The sequence below is a fragment of the Eublepharis macularius genome, chromosome 11 (genome assembly GCF_028583425.1).
Source record: "Eublepharis macularius isolate TG4126 chromosome 11, MPM_Emac_v1.0, whole genome shotgun sequence".
Classification (NCBI taxonomy): Eukaryota; Metazoa; Chordata; class Lepidosauria; order Squamata; family Eublepharidae; genus Eublepharis; species Eublepharis macularius.
In genome coordinates, this window is record NC_072800.1 from 65,365,134 (window position 1) to 65,380,589 (window position 15,456).

General features: G+C 43.1%; 1 protein-coding gene across 1 annotated transcript in view; it reads right to left on the reverse strand.

Moving 5' to 3' along the window:
* ITGA8 (integrin subunit alpha 8) overlaps positions 1-15,456 on the reverse strand; it is a 159,148-nt gene that overhangs the window by 126,806 nt on the left and 16,886 nt on the right. Inside the window, exon 3 of the mRNA XM_054991800.1 lies at positions 7,791-7,891. Within this exon, the coding sequence (XP_054847775.1) occupies positions 7,791-7,891 (101 nt within the window). The remainder of the gene's footprint in view (positions 1-7,790; positions 7,892-15,456) is intronic.

A 15,456-nucleotide genomic window follows, 5' to 3' on the forward strand; every position in this document is an offset into this window, starting at 1 on the left:
CCATGACCAAGAAGGCCCTTTCTCAGGTTGCCACCATCTAAGCCTTAGATGGTGGGGGGCACCTGAAGAAGGGCCTCCAAAGATGATCAGCGTGACCTGGTAGGTTCATAACATATGCTGGCCCCAAGTCATATAGAGCTTTAAAGGTTAATACCAGCACCTTGAATTAGGCCTAGAAGTAAACTGGGAGCCAGTGTAGACAGAACAAGACTGGAGTGATATGGTTCCTACGACTCATTCCAGTCAGAATTTCTGACCACAGCATTCTGTACAAACTATAGCTTCAGGACAGTCTTCAAGGGCAGATCCACATAGAGTGCATTGCTGTAATCAAATCTAGATGTTACATGAGCATGTACTGCAGTGGCAAGATCTTTCCCAACCAGGAAGGGCCAAAGCTGGTGAAAAGCACTGCTGGCAACCACTGGAACCTGTTTATCCAACAGGAGGCCTGGGTCCGGCAGCACCCCCAAGTTAGGAATCTGCTTCTTTAGGGGAAGCATAACCCCACTTGGAACAGAAGATAACCCATTTCCTGAGTCAGATCTTCCTCCCACCAAAAGCTCCTCCATTTCGTCACAATTAAGTTTCAATTTGTAAACCCTCAACCACTCCAAAACTACCTCCAGGGGATCTGTTGATAGTACGAAATAGAGCTGAGTGTCATCTGCAAATTGGTGGCAAGTGGCAACTCAGCCCAGATCTCTGGATGACCTCTTCCAGAGGCTTTACATAGATGTTGAAAAGCATGGAGGACAAGATAGAATTTTGAGACACCCCATTGGTCAGTGGACAAGAGGCAGAGCAGCAGTCCCCCAGCATCACACTCTAAAATCTACCCTTGAATAGGAACCACTGCAGAACAGTGCAGCCTAATCCCATTAGGATACTATGATCAATGGTACCAAAAGCTGCCAAGAGGTCCAGGAGAATTAATAGTAATAGTAATAGTAATAGTAATAGTAATAGTAATAGTAATAGTAATAGTAATAGTAATAGTAATAGTAATAGTAATAGTAATAGTAATAGTAGTAACAACAACTACATTTAAACTACGACAGATTAGTGCCTCACCCAGAGCGGTGAATAAGTTAGTATTATTATTATCCCCACAACACAGCTGAGGAGCTGGTGCTGAGAGGAGTGGCTTACCTAAGGCTACCTACTGAGCTCATGGAAGTAGTGGGATTCGAACCGGTAAAGTGCTGATTCCCAGCTTAACCACTTAACTACTGTGCTACAGCAGCTCTGATTAATTAACAGGGTGGCATTCCCCTGTCCATCTCATGGAGCATGTCATCCACCAGGGTGACCAAGGCTTTTTCAGTGTCATAACCAGGCATGAAACCAGATTGGCATGGATCCAAACAATCTGCTTCATTCAGCATGATCCAGGTTCAATAGCAACTTAAAGACCAACTAGATTTCCAAAGTATGAGCTTTCTAGAGACAAAGCTCCCTTTGTCAGATACAAGGAGTGGGAAAAGGACAGAGCCCTTATAATCCAGGTAGTGGGTGGGAGGGATATAGTAAATTAGAGTGTCAGGAAGCTGTTGTAATTAGCTTGATAGAGCAGGGTGTGAAGTGCCAATAATTATCATCTGTAATGTGAGAAAAATCTTTTGTCTCAATTCAGCCTTGGAGGACCCATTGTTCTAGATTTGCAAATAAACTTCATTTCAGCAATCTCACGTTGTAATTTTCCTTTGAAGTTTCTCTGCTCGAGAACTCCTACTGTTAAATCAGCGATGGAATGTCCTGGAAGATTAAAATGTTCTCCCACTGGTTATCAAATGTTGTGATCTTTTATATCAAATTTATGTCCATTCATCTTTTGCAAAAAAACTGACTTGTTTGAAGGACTATGTTGATACTTGATGGAATATATAATGTTGGAAGATGAACAAGTGACTGAGCCTGAGATGGTATAAGCTGGTGTTGTTAGTTCTAGAGGCTGTGTTGCTGGAATTAATATGGGGACAGAGTTGGCATCTTGGTTTATTGCAGGCTCCCAGAGTTCATGTCCCTGCTGTGAAGTGCATTGTTATGACTGAAACATTGTTTAAAGATGAGGGGCTGTCTGTGGGTGAGAAAGGTTGGCCTCCCGACACCTTGTCCAGCATAAGTTGCAGGTCATTATGATGCATTGAACTGGTTGAACTGGGAACTGTATGTGACTGCCAGTGGTGTTCTGTTGTTTTGTTTGGGCTTATCTTTTGAAAGCTTGTACCTTGGAAATCTAGTTGGTCTTTAAGGCACTACTGGACCCAGATCTTGCTCTTAGAATGCAGACCAACATGGCCACCCACGTAAAATTGCTTCATTCAGGAATACCTGGAGCTGGCCAGCAACTACTCATTCAATCACCTTGCTCAAGAATGGTACATTTGAGACTGGGCGGTATTCAACTCTCCTAGGTCCAGAGTAGGTTTCTTCAGGAGCAGACACACCACTTCCTACTTTGTGGCAGGAGCAATCACCCCCTCTCTCAGGGAGATATTTACTATGTCTCCTAGACCCAATCCACCTGCCTCCTCCAGCAAATTTAAGCAGCCAGAAGGAGAAAGGTTCATATAAGTAGGTGGTAGGTCTCAAATTCCAAGAATCCCTCCCACATCCTCAGACTACACGAAGTGAAAGGTAACTCGTCAGTATAGTTATTGCTACTTTGAAAGGTAGTGTGGTGTAATACTTAAAGGTGTTGGACTAGAGTTGCAGAGATCGAGGTTCAAATCATTACTCAGCCATAACATGCCCTGGGTGACTTTCAGTCAGTCTCCTTCTCTCAGGCTAACCTACTTCATAAAGATATTGTGAAGATATAATAATAGAGAGGAGTGCCATATATCAGTAAAGGGAGCCAACACGGTATAGTGGTTATACTAGGACTAGGAAGACCTAGGTTTAAATCCCCACTCTTCCAGGAAGCTAACCTTGGGCCAGTCACTATGTCTCAGAATAAAATAACTGACTGAACTATTGCGAAGATAACATGGGACCATTTAAGCAGTCTCAAGCTCATTGGAGAGAGAGTGGGATAAGATATTCTTTTTTTATTCTAAGCCGATATACGTAGGATTCCCACATTTTTCCTATACGAGTACTGATCAGATCTAGATATGCTTAGCTTCAGCAAGGTTGCTGCATCATGTGACTTCCAACTACAGACTAGGGTTAATTCTTGTTGGTGAGACCATGATACAGTGGACATATTACCCCCAAATGAGGAGATTGCATTTCAAGAATATGATAGGATGTTCCTTTGACAGCCTTTCTCACTCTCCTGAAGGTAAATGAAATTGTGAGTGTTTGATCGTATATGTAGTAGGGTGAAAAGTGCCAAGTTTGAACTTCATGCATGACAACCACAGAGGGTTGTCAGGTGATATGCATATGTAAGATTTAGTTTTGACAATTATTTACACTATGGAAATCAACTTTGCAATAAAGAGTACATTCACCATAGGAAGAGGGCCAAGCCTGGAATATGAGAACACAGAAGGATTCTGGCTGGGAATTCAGCATACATGCTAGCCTTGTAACAGGAGAGGCTGATGTTTTATTCATCACCTGTTTTATGTCAAACTCTTTTTCTGGGGTTAACCACATGAGTGAATATTTAAAGCAAAGCATTTTTCTTTACTCCCATTAAGTAATAATTTAAACCATTTAAAAACAAATCCCAAGAAAACACTTGTTGCTTCATAATGGCTTGGAAAATTAAGCATGACCAACTCAAAGTTCACACTGCAAGATGTTTTGTCATTTTTATACAGCTTTTTATTAAATTGTAGTGCATTAACTGCTAATGTAAAATGCCTGTGTGTGTAGAACACGTTACCATAGCTGTCGACAAAACTGCTCAAGGGAACATACGTAGGTCATTATGGAATCTTACCTATGGGTTTCGATCAGTGCTTTTAAAAAAAACACCATGTGCATTTATTTATTCAGTCCATTTTTGTTTAACTCCTTCTTTAAAGATCTCAGGATAACATATGGGAATCTTCCCTCCTCCATTTTATTATCACAACAACTGCATGAAGTAGAACATAAAAATCATATTTCTGCTGACCAGCCTCCATTTTGATTTGTCTTTTCCCCCCCTTCTCCCAGGATGCCAGGATCAACTCCATTCTGCATGTTTAGAATAAGACGACACTGAGCTCCAATGATACTCTCCGGCATAAAATAATGCCACTCCCATAATCATTTGCCACTGAAAGGTTCTTGCTTCAGATTGATCTAATTTATTTATTTAGGAGCACTGCGGTTGCAGTTGCTCAGAGAGAACTGCGTCCGAGGCCCAGGCGGGGGGAGGAAGACTTAATTTGGATTGTAATCTGTATTTTGCAAGGTCAACCACTCCATCAATATCTTACAAAGTTTTAATTTTTTAATAATGGCAGTATGAAGGGAAAGCATTATTTGTAGTGTAGTGTTGTTATATGTTGTTGTTGTTTTTTCTTTCCTTCCCCTGCCCTCCTTCTTTCCCTCTGTATTGTTAGTTAATGTAGGTAATAAAAAAATAAAAAAATAATTTATTTATTTAGAACATTTTAATGCTTCTTCTACAGGAATCTGCTCGAGGCGGCTTACAAAATTTTAAACACATGAAAAGATATTTCTTAATATCCAGGATTTAAAATGTTCCAGACTAGTGGAAAAACAAAAATCATAAAAACAGAAAAGATCATCTGCCAGAGTGACCAATGCCATTTGTTTCCCAACCCCAGGCTTGAATCCAGAAATGGAAATCCCCCTTAAACACATGAAGCTACCTTAAACCCCATCAGAACATTGGCCTATCAAGGTCAGCATTCTGTAGATTGAATGGAAGCAACTTTCCAAGATCTCACACAGAAATCTTTCACATCGTCTTGCACCTGATCTTTTTAACTAGGGGTGCGTGGGTCAGTTCAGTATTTGGAATTAAAAACAGAATTTTTGCTGATTTGGTAAAATCCAGGTATTCCAGCTCAAAATAATGAATCAAGTTTGGAATACCAAACTCAGTTTTACTGAATTAATTTGGTAAAATTTGGTAAACAAGGTGTGGCTATTCCTTTGCTGTTTCCCTTAAAAGAAACGGGAGTTCCTGCCTTTTTTGCAGAGAGAGGTGGGGGGGGGGAGGTCATTTTTCAACCAAACTTCACTAAATTTGCAGGGAACCTGAAACAAGAGAATCCTTTGTTCTTGTAGCTGGGTACTCTTAGAGCCAAACTACAAGAGATGGAGTACACATGGCAGTTCTGCACAAGTTTACCTGGGAAGTGTAGTCAGAGATTCCTTCCCTTCTCTGTGAGAATGAATGGTGGAGTGGCTGCTGCTGCTGCTGCTCTGACATGCTCTTCCCCGGTTTTCCTCTAGGAGCTCAGGGGCAGGAGAAGGGCATGTCAGAGCAGCAGCAGCAGCAGCAGCAGATCCCTCTGCTGTCACTGCAGCTGGAGCTTTGCCAACATGGCAGCTGTCTCTGGAGCAGCTCTCCAGGGGCAGGAAGTCCACCAGACACAGGGTGCCCTGGGAGAGAGCAGTAGTTGCCTTCCCCCGAAGGTCTTTGGAGGCCCTCGCATCCAACAGGCTTGTGCCTGGAAGAATGATTTGCAATGGCTGCTGCTGCTGGCTTCCTCCGGCTCTTCAGCCAGTGAGAAGAGCCTGAAGCTGGCAGGTGGCAAACAGCAGCAAAAGGAGCTGCTGAGGCCACCGCCGCCACCACTGCTGCAGCTGCTACTCCACCATCCATTTCCACAGAGAGGGGAAGGAGTCTCCGACTACACTTCCCAGGTAAACTTGCGTAGACTCGCCACATCTCTTGTAGTTTGACTCTTAGTTCTGTTCTATGGTGTTCCCTCACTGGCTGAATCCAGTGCCTGGCTGCTGTGAATGACACTGGTTCTGTTGGGCTAAGTTACAACAGTGTCCCTTGCTTCAGTACGGTTTGGATGGAATGGGTGTGATTCTCTGGTGTGATGTTGGTCCCTTGTTTCATTGGTTCTGCTTCAGTTTGCTTCTATTGGGCTTTCTCTCGGATGAGCTCAGCTTACATTTGGGAGTGTGCCTTGGCCATAGCAGCCTTGCCCCAGTGTGTTTCTGCAGAGGGAGTCAGCTTTCACTTTTTTTCCACAGGAAACAATGTAGTTGCTGGGGGCATCTTCTTTGGACATGCATGGAATTGGTCCCTGGGGTCCAGTCTTCCTGAAACTTGGGGACAGCCAGGAGTAGATCCCCTGCATTATTTGGTGAAATTTTCTTGATTTTCTTTTCACCGAATAGACCCTGGATTGAGTTTCCCATAGGAAACAATGGCCAAATTTTACCGAATTTCTCCTAAATTACTGAACTAGAGAATCAGTTCAATTTTTTCTATGGTTCGGTATTCCCAGTTCAGATTTACTGATTATTTTGGGGGGTACACCCCTACTTTTAACACCATGCACCCCTTCTTTAGTAAGTTGCACAGAGTTTGGAATGACTGGCTCAAAATATATGTTTCTAGCACTAGGTGATTTTACTTATTTAAAATATTTATATCCCTCCTATCTTCTTAGACTCAAGAAAGATAACAACACAACAACAAACTTCAAGGATACAAAAACAATATAACAGTTCATTAACAAGATAAAACAACAGCACAGGTTAAAAGCACAGCCAAAACTGCCAGAACAATTTACCCTCCAGCAAGTGCCCTCTGAAATAAAAATGTTTAACTTAATTTGCTAAAAGTGGTAAGCGAAGGTGTTGTCCACACCCTCTCTAGTAGGCCATTCTAGAAGACTGGAACTATCACAGAAAAAGCCCGCAACGTAGCAGTTGCTGGACTGTGGATGCCTGATATTATATTGACTGTTCAACTTTGCTAATTCTCCCACCCAGATATTTGTATGATTCCTTTCAATAAAGGGGTGGGTGCTGGATATGATGAGTTGGGATGACAGGAGTGAGCACTAAAATATTTTGGTGGGAAACCCCCCCCCCCTCAGCCCAGTGTCCCTATCTTCATAAAGGTAGTATTGTTTATTCTGGGATAAACCGAGAACTACTGCTTACAGTGTTCCCTCCCTAGTTACTCTCTTCCACAGCGTTTTTTTTTTAGATTATGGCTGTTTTCACATGGCTAAAACCTCCGGAAAATCGTGCAAAACTCACGGCACGACAGCGTTTTTATAGTGCGATTTCCTGTTTAATGGCGCAATTTCTGACATCATCACACCATTAAACGGGAAATCACACTAGGAAGATGCTGTCATGCCATGAGTTTTGCGCGATTTTCCGGAGGCATTCACGGGCGTGTGAAAATGGCCTATATGACAGCCTTTTTAAACCTCAGATTTCTATCTGTCCTGCAGCTTACAAATAACCCTAAAAGACGTACATATGAGAACAAACAAACACTAAACAGCCCACTTCCATCTGCGGTGACCAGAGACAGAACAAGATCCCTCATCTGCCTAAGGAACCTTTACACCCTCTCTGTATCCAGCAGTACTTAAATGGCTCTTTCATCCTCTGCTCCTTCCCCTCTTTTCTCTCCCCAAAGGTTCTGAGGGAGGAAGTGGCTATTGCTGGCATTCTCTGCCAGACCACCACAGGACAAAGGAGACTGGTAGATGTGAAAAGGGGGATGGATTGGCCACCACACTGGGCAAGAATGACCATAAGCAGTCCAAGTACACGAGAGGCTCCCTCTCAGTTGTTCCACTTAATGTGAGAAACATTCACAGACACGTATGTATAGAAATACACGTAAGAAATATTTAAGCAAAATGAATACCCAAACTGCGAAAACTTACCACAACTTTTCCTTTATGAGCTCTCACTGTTGCTCCAAACCACTGATTCGATTTAAATTCAATGGGCTCCCGTGTGCCATTGCTTTTGATTTTCCTGTTGTCTGGAAAAACAAAAAAAGTAAGAATGCTAGCAATTTTGAACTTAAACAAACTAACTGAAAGATAATCACAGGAGGACAAAAAGGGAAAGACAATTATTTAGGATCATCTGAGTTCAGTTAGTCAGATATATATTCTATAAACACCTTCTTTTTATGAAAGGATTGAGGTTTACTTCCAAGCAAGTGTGTTTAAGTTTAAGGCATTAGAGTACCACATAGTGCTTTCCTCATTCTACTGGTTGCAACCTAAGGCTGTTACCTCACCAAGTCAGCAAAAAGGCCAGAGCTGGGCAGTAATTGAAACCTAAATCTTCCAAGTCCAGTACTGTGTTCCCTGAATGATACCAACATTATGATCAATCCGTCCCTGGTGATCAGATGGATTCCAATATGTTCATGGAGTACCACTGCACATAAACTTTCCGATTAACCTCCATGAACAATCTTCCACATTGAAAGGGACAAGAAAGCTCTGTAAGTGCACTTCAATACATATGAAGCTTTAAATTATATCAGGGTTATTATATATGCATACAAACCCCTTAACTTAGCTCAAACACTCAAGATATGAAAGGAAGATTTATTTACAAATAATGTATTTGAGATCATGTCAGAATATAGTAACTAATAAAATTATTAATAGTTCCACGCTATTTTAAGCACATGGTTAGATAATTAAAAAATCCAGAGTTAAACAAAATGCCCAGAGGTTCAGGTCTTATTCATAGCAAATAGGGCCTTCTGTCAGCCCTTCCTTGAAAAGAACACCCCATGCTCTTTTACTACATCCCAGTTAGACTATTCTAGGTGGGACTGCCTTTGAAGACAGTCTGGAAACTTTAGTTGGTTCAAAATGCAGCAGTTACACTACTTGTCAGGTAGGATACAGGGATCATATTGCTCCAGTGTTGAAAGAGCTACACTGGCTGCCTAATTACTTCTGGGCACAATTCAGAGTGCTGGTTCTTACCTTTGGAGCCCTAAATGGGACCAGGATACTTGAAGGACTATCTCCTCCCATTCTGACCAGCCCACAGGCTAATATACTCCTCATAACCCTGCTCTGTGTACCCCCACCTTCAGAAGTGAGGCAAGTGGCAAACAGAGACAGGCTTTTCCAGTAGTGGTGCCCTGTATGCAATTTCCCCTCTCTACAGAGCCAGGGAGATTGCTGCTTAGAGGGTTTGTTAGTTTCCTCTTTGCCGCCTAAAGGCTCTGTCAGTTTCACTTCCTCTTTTAAGCAGCCATCTCCCTGGCTCTGTAGAGAGGGGAAATTGACAAAGCCAATCTCTTTTAAAACTCAGCTTCCCTGCTAACATTGCCAGTCCCTTTATGTGCTCTTCATGTAATCCATCTCTTGTAGCTTAGCTCTCAGGCTGTTTTTATCCTGAGAAATGTTTAAGACACATTTTAAACTGTTCCATGTTTTATGTTGTATTATGCTCTGCTGTGGTTTTGAATAGAGTTTTAATAATTTTTACGATATTTTATGATTTTATGATATTGTATTTTATAAGCTATATTGGGCATGCCCCCTAGAGAAATTTCCTAACAAACAAACAATACAACCTCTGATCACATATATTTTGGTGATAATTTAAAAAATCAGGAAATTAACGAGAAAGCAATTTAGTCTAACAGCCTACCTATTTTGCAAAGTCTTTTCAAGCGTCTTGACTGACTCATCAACGTCCAGCCCAAGCCCCTGGGCCTAGAAACGTGAAATTTGGGGAGAACGTTCCTTTTGTGATGTAGAGGCTCATTAAGAAGCGATTTTAAGAAATTTGCCCCCTAAGAGGGTAAAATGTGTTTCCCCATAGGGATACAGTTTCCCTGTGTGGCTGGCAGGGTGCTATCCCCCCACCCACCGACTGTTAACTCAGCCTCCCTGAGGTTATTTGCATATGCGGCCTTGATTGGTCATCATCCCAACATTCTAAACAGTATGCAGGACACATGCACTGAATGTGTCCTGAGCTAAAAATACACCTCCCAGTCTGCCCCTCTAGGGTTGCCAATCTCCCTGTGGGGCCTGGCTTTCCTGTGTGGGTGGCAGGCTGATGAGTCAGCTGTGGAACTCTGTGTTCTGAGGTAAAAATCAGGCAAAGGAAACTGCAGACAGTTGAAGAAAGACAGTACAAGACTCCTGAATAGAGATTTTATATAAAAGTCAGGATGGCAGCTGAGTTTTTAAATGTTTATGGTGAGATGGTACACAACCTTTCTAGGGGCCATTTCAATACAAACCTCTCACATGAACCTGCTGAAGTGCCCACCACACCACCCCTCCCTCAGTCCAACTCCACTTCACACCTCTTGCAGCCATCACCTCTTACTGCCACCAAGAAGCCTTCTGGAAGATGTTGTGCAAGATACACCGACACTTAAAAGAGTAAGCAACTTAGAGATGTGGCAAGGAAATATGCACGTCCTGCTCCTGCAGTGCACCAAGCAGCCAAGTGGCCAAGTACCAGCAAGATCACCCCAAGGTGCACAGAGCAGCAGAGTCTCTCTATGAGCAAAGCAATCCTGGAAGATAAGTAGAGAGATGCTCACTTCCATGGAAGGTCGAGGCTCACTCAGGCATGGTATATGATCCTTCACTACCTTCAAGCTACCTCTTAACCTCATCCATGCAGAAACACCCCTGTTCAGCATCTCAAAACAAAGCAACATGCCCAAGCATGTCTCAAGTGCTGTGGAACTATAAGCTCATTGTTTGGGATGAGAGCACCATGGTGTTTAAGGGGTGTTTTGAGGCACTGAGCATAACCCTCAAAGATGTCAGGGGCAATGAAAGAGCGATGGGGGGAGTCACAGTGCTGCTGAATGGAGACTTCTGGCAGACTTTGCCTATAGTCCCAAGGGGAAATCAAGCTGACAAGGTTACCGTGTGTGTCAAGGTGTCGTATCTGTAGCCCCTCATCAGGAAACTCTCACTAAGAAAGAACATGAAGATCCACTTGAGAAGTGAGGTGTCTGCTGGGAAATTCTCTGAACTCCTACTAAAAATAAGAGACGGAGCGTATCCTGAGTCCAAAGGGAAGATGACCATCCCTGCAGGCCTGGGTACAGTAGTGACAACCCTAGCAGACCTAGCAGCCACCATATACCCTGATATCGTCACTATCACGGAGAAGTCCATGGACTGGGTGTGCAAGCGTGCCATTCTGACCCACCAGATCGACAAGGCTGCCATCATTAATGAAACACAACTTAACTCACTCAAAATGGAGTACAGATCTGTGAACTCAGTGGTGCAAATGGATGATGCAGACCACTATCCTGTGGAGTTCCTCAGTATGCTCACCCCTCCTGGCTTCCCAGCCTACAAGCTTCTCCTCCAAGTGGGGGCTCCAGTAATGCTGCTCCAGAACCTCAACCCACCCAGCCTCTGCAATGGCACCAGACTATGAGTGAAAGCCTCCACAGGAACATCATCGAGGCCACATTGTTCACCGGCAGTGCTCGGGGCGGGGGGGAGTCGGTGTTTATACCACGTATACCACTCATACCATCAGAGAACCTCTTCAAATTCAAGAGACTGCAGTTCCCCCTCGAGGCCTGCTTTGCTATGATGATGAACAAGTCCCAGGGGCAGACACTGAAGGTGGCAAAAATTGACTTGAGGGAGGACTGCTTCTCACATGAGCATTTCTATGTGGCCTGCTCCAGAGTGAGCTCACCCAACAGCCTGGTGATCCTAGCACATGAGGGGAAAACCACCAATGAGGTCTACAAAGAAGTCCTTCAGTAGAAAAAAAAAGGTTGTGCTTATTTTTCACTTTATTTATTGCACTACAATCTTTTCCTTTTAAAATTACATTTCGAAATTCACTTCATTTTCGGCATCAACACGCTTCGCTTTATTCAAACACCTTTGAGAAGCTTGGGTATTGTGCTATTATACTACAAAACCAATTCAACCCCCCCCCCCCAAACCAAAAAATGTTACATACCCATAAGTATTATAACTGGATTTAAAATAGTTAAATACCGTAGAGAAGCACGGGCATCAAGCTAGTCATAAAATAAAATAACAACATATCCACAGAATTTTTTTTTAAAAAAACTTCTTAGTGGTCACTTTTTTTGGTCAGCAAATGCAGTTTCTCATGATCCATAACTCCACAACCAGCATGAAGGACAGCCTGAGTCTTAGGCTCTGAGCAGAATTATATGTGCACACACTGCCACAAGAGACAACTCTTTAACACTGCTTTATATACATGTCACAGATGTCAGTATAAGAAAAGCCATCTGGGAAAAAAGTCAGCCCAATTATAATGTACCTCAGGTTTTAATAAAAAACAGACATCTCTTCCTTTCACCCCTCAGTCCTCTGAAGTAAACTGATTTCCCATATGTTCCTAAGCTATGTTCCTCCCTTACCAGTCACTCCTAATGAACTTCTCTATTTATACCCACAAACAAACTTATATAGACCTTTCCCCTGTCATATCTGCACACTCCTACTTTTGTTTCTGGTTCTTATAAAAAAAAAATTCCCCAGAACCTAACCTTGTTATTCAAGCTAAGTAAATATAAAAAAACACACGTCAAAGAAGGGATTTAAAGTATTTTTTCAATGTCAAATCATATTATTTGTATTTACAAAAACAAAAAAACATATTTATACAGTAGTTAGGGGTGTGCATTCCAGAATTCCTGAGCCAAAAACATACATGAAAATTGCTATTTCGGGTAAGTACCACTAATCTGGGATTCTTAGGCAAAAATCTGAACAGTTGTTTCCATTCAGCATTTTCATTGAGTTTCCAAATTTCTCAGGCAGTGGCTCCCAGGCAGCACAAGGCAGATGCATAGCCCTGGCTAGCTCATTCTCCTTCCTTCCCTCTTTCATGGGGGCAGGGCCCTTTTTTCCTCCACAACCAGGATGGCTAACGGCTCTTTGTTCAGTGGTCCATAAAACTGGGTCCCTTGGTCCAGTTCATTTGAAACCTGGGAGTTCTGTAGTGAACATGCAGAACTACTTCATCTGCAATTTTGGTGGCATTTGATTGAAAAACAGCAATTCCAGTTGTCACCCAAATTCCCCCCATAGGGAATAACTGAACCCCAATAATTCTGGAATCCTGGAAAGACCTGAACCAGATTGCTGAAATGGTACTGGGAGACCAGATCACCAATGAATACTATTATTTATGCCCTTCCCAAAATTTAAAAAAATACCACTTTTTCCCAGGTGCATATCTCCAACAGTAGTTACTAGTAAGCCCCAGTACAGTGTAACTTTGCCATTCTTCTAGCTACAGTGCCACATATTTGCATACCTTCTAGCTCTGTATTAGTATCCCTCTCCATTCCATGATTTGCTTTAACCATGAAAGAACTGACAGGCAACTGGCAAATTTTTTCAAACTATTATTTAATTCAGAAACAATTTTAAACATTCTAAGCTCCCTGAATTTAGATTTTTGCTGTTCCAGATTACCCATCAATCCATAGTTCCCCCCGTCATCCCCATGTCCAGTGCCACAAATTCAAATAATCACAAAATATTCCAGCTATTGGCCAGTATCAAGTAGAATGTTGTTCAGTCCAGAAAAATTGGGGGAGATTTTCTGTCTGGCTGCAGCTCTCTCCACACCTCAGTCAGACTCTGCCCTAATCTAAAACCCAGAAAAGTAAAATACCTTTTGACTCCCAAAGAAAATAAGCAGTTACATACTTTAAAGGAAAGTTTTTTTTAAAAAAATCTGCCATATCTGAAAACAAGACTGGTTCAACTATGCTGTCTTGATTGAAAACAAAACTTTCAAAACTTGAAACACAGACATGGCCTTGGCTTGAAAGGAACAAACCTTTTAAGGAATAAATTCCGAGACTATTTCTTTTAACCTTTTTAGGGAGTCTTTTTTTAAAGGTTTATGCATTGGAGAACTTGAAAGATAAAAATCATAACCAGAAGCTAAAAAGCTATAATTTGTAGTCTTCTCCGTACCCCATCCCACCCCCCACCGCCCCAAAGGATGCTTCTATAACCCAAAGCAATTTCATGGCATTAGTTCTTCCAAGAATGTATCCAAGATGGTGGTTGAGATTTCATAATCCCTCCGAAAATGACAAATTCAATATAGTGTTCAAATGTACACACATACATACATATCTGGATGGGACTGCAAATACCAGTCCCATCGCCAAAAATTAGTCCATACAGCTGCAGCAAGCTTTACATGTATATTCATGTAAAGCAATATATGTGAGTAGGCTTTGTACATAAAGGGATGCCAGCACAAAGACTGCATGTGTGTTGAGCTTGCTGTAGGGTTCACGACTAGACATGGGCACAAACCACATTACGAACCAAAAAAACCCATGAACCGCCTGATCATCTGTTCGCGATCCGGCGGTTCGTGAGGGTCCATGGCCAACGAACCAGCGTTCATTGGAAGCCTGGTTCATTGCGTTCGCCTGTGGTTCGTGAAGCCAGACAGTCAGGCACCATCAATCAATTCCCTTGGAAACGGAGCTGGGGGAATGCCTGAACTCTGTCTGCACTCCTTCTGTCACCCGGGAAACCCGAATCGAAGCCCAGCTTACCTTGATCGGAAGGTCTTCCTTCCAACCATGGAGCTGCAAATTGGTTACAATTGGTTACATGGGAGAAGACCCCCTGGGGAAGGGAGGGGGAAGGGGGGTGTTCTGTAGCCATGGGCACTCCAATCTCATCCCTGCAAACCCTGATAGGCAGTTCTGACAGCCAACCCCTTGTACACTGGGCCAACGTCAACTGGTGGCTCTAATTGTATCGAGTGGGAGTTTCCTGGGGGCCTCGGATTGGAGAGAGTATAACTCCAAGATCCCTATTGCAATCTTGACCAAACTTGGTTGCTGGCTGGAGGAGAGCCTGCTAAACACTCCCTGTGAATATGGGCTCTCTAAGTGCAACAGGGGCCGTTCTGAGCCCCACAAACTGGTTCAGTAATGGGAAATGTTCATTACGGTTCATTTGTTCAGGTTCGTCAGTGGCACCGAACCACGAACCACAGGTTCGTTAAATTTTTGGGGGTCGTGCCCATGTCTATTTACAACATCCAGGTGGGGCCTGGAGATCTCCTGGAATTACATCTCATCTCCCGACCACAGAGACCAGTTTCCCTGGAGAAAATGGACACCTTGGAGAGTGGATTCTACGGCATTATGCCCTGCTGAGGTCCCATCCCTCCCCAAACCATAACCTTGCCAGGCTGCACATCCAAATCGCCAGGAATTTCACCTCCCAGAGTTGGCAATTCTTGCTTGCTGTTGCTCTATGATATACAACTGAGGCAGAGCTACCAGGTACAATTCTGTTGTATTCTAGGAACAGACATTGTTCGCATCATGAAGCTCTTCATAGCCTCGGCTCCTCATACATGTGCGACCACCTTTCCCCCTATGTTCCACCATGGCAGCCTTGCTATCTGAACAGGGCCTTCTGCAGACACCACTCTGCAGTTGGGATAAATCAACAACTGCCGCACACATGCTTTCTCTGCGATAGCCCCCACCTTGTGGAATGGCCTGCCTGAGGAGGTCAGGAAAGCTCCCACTCTCCTAGC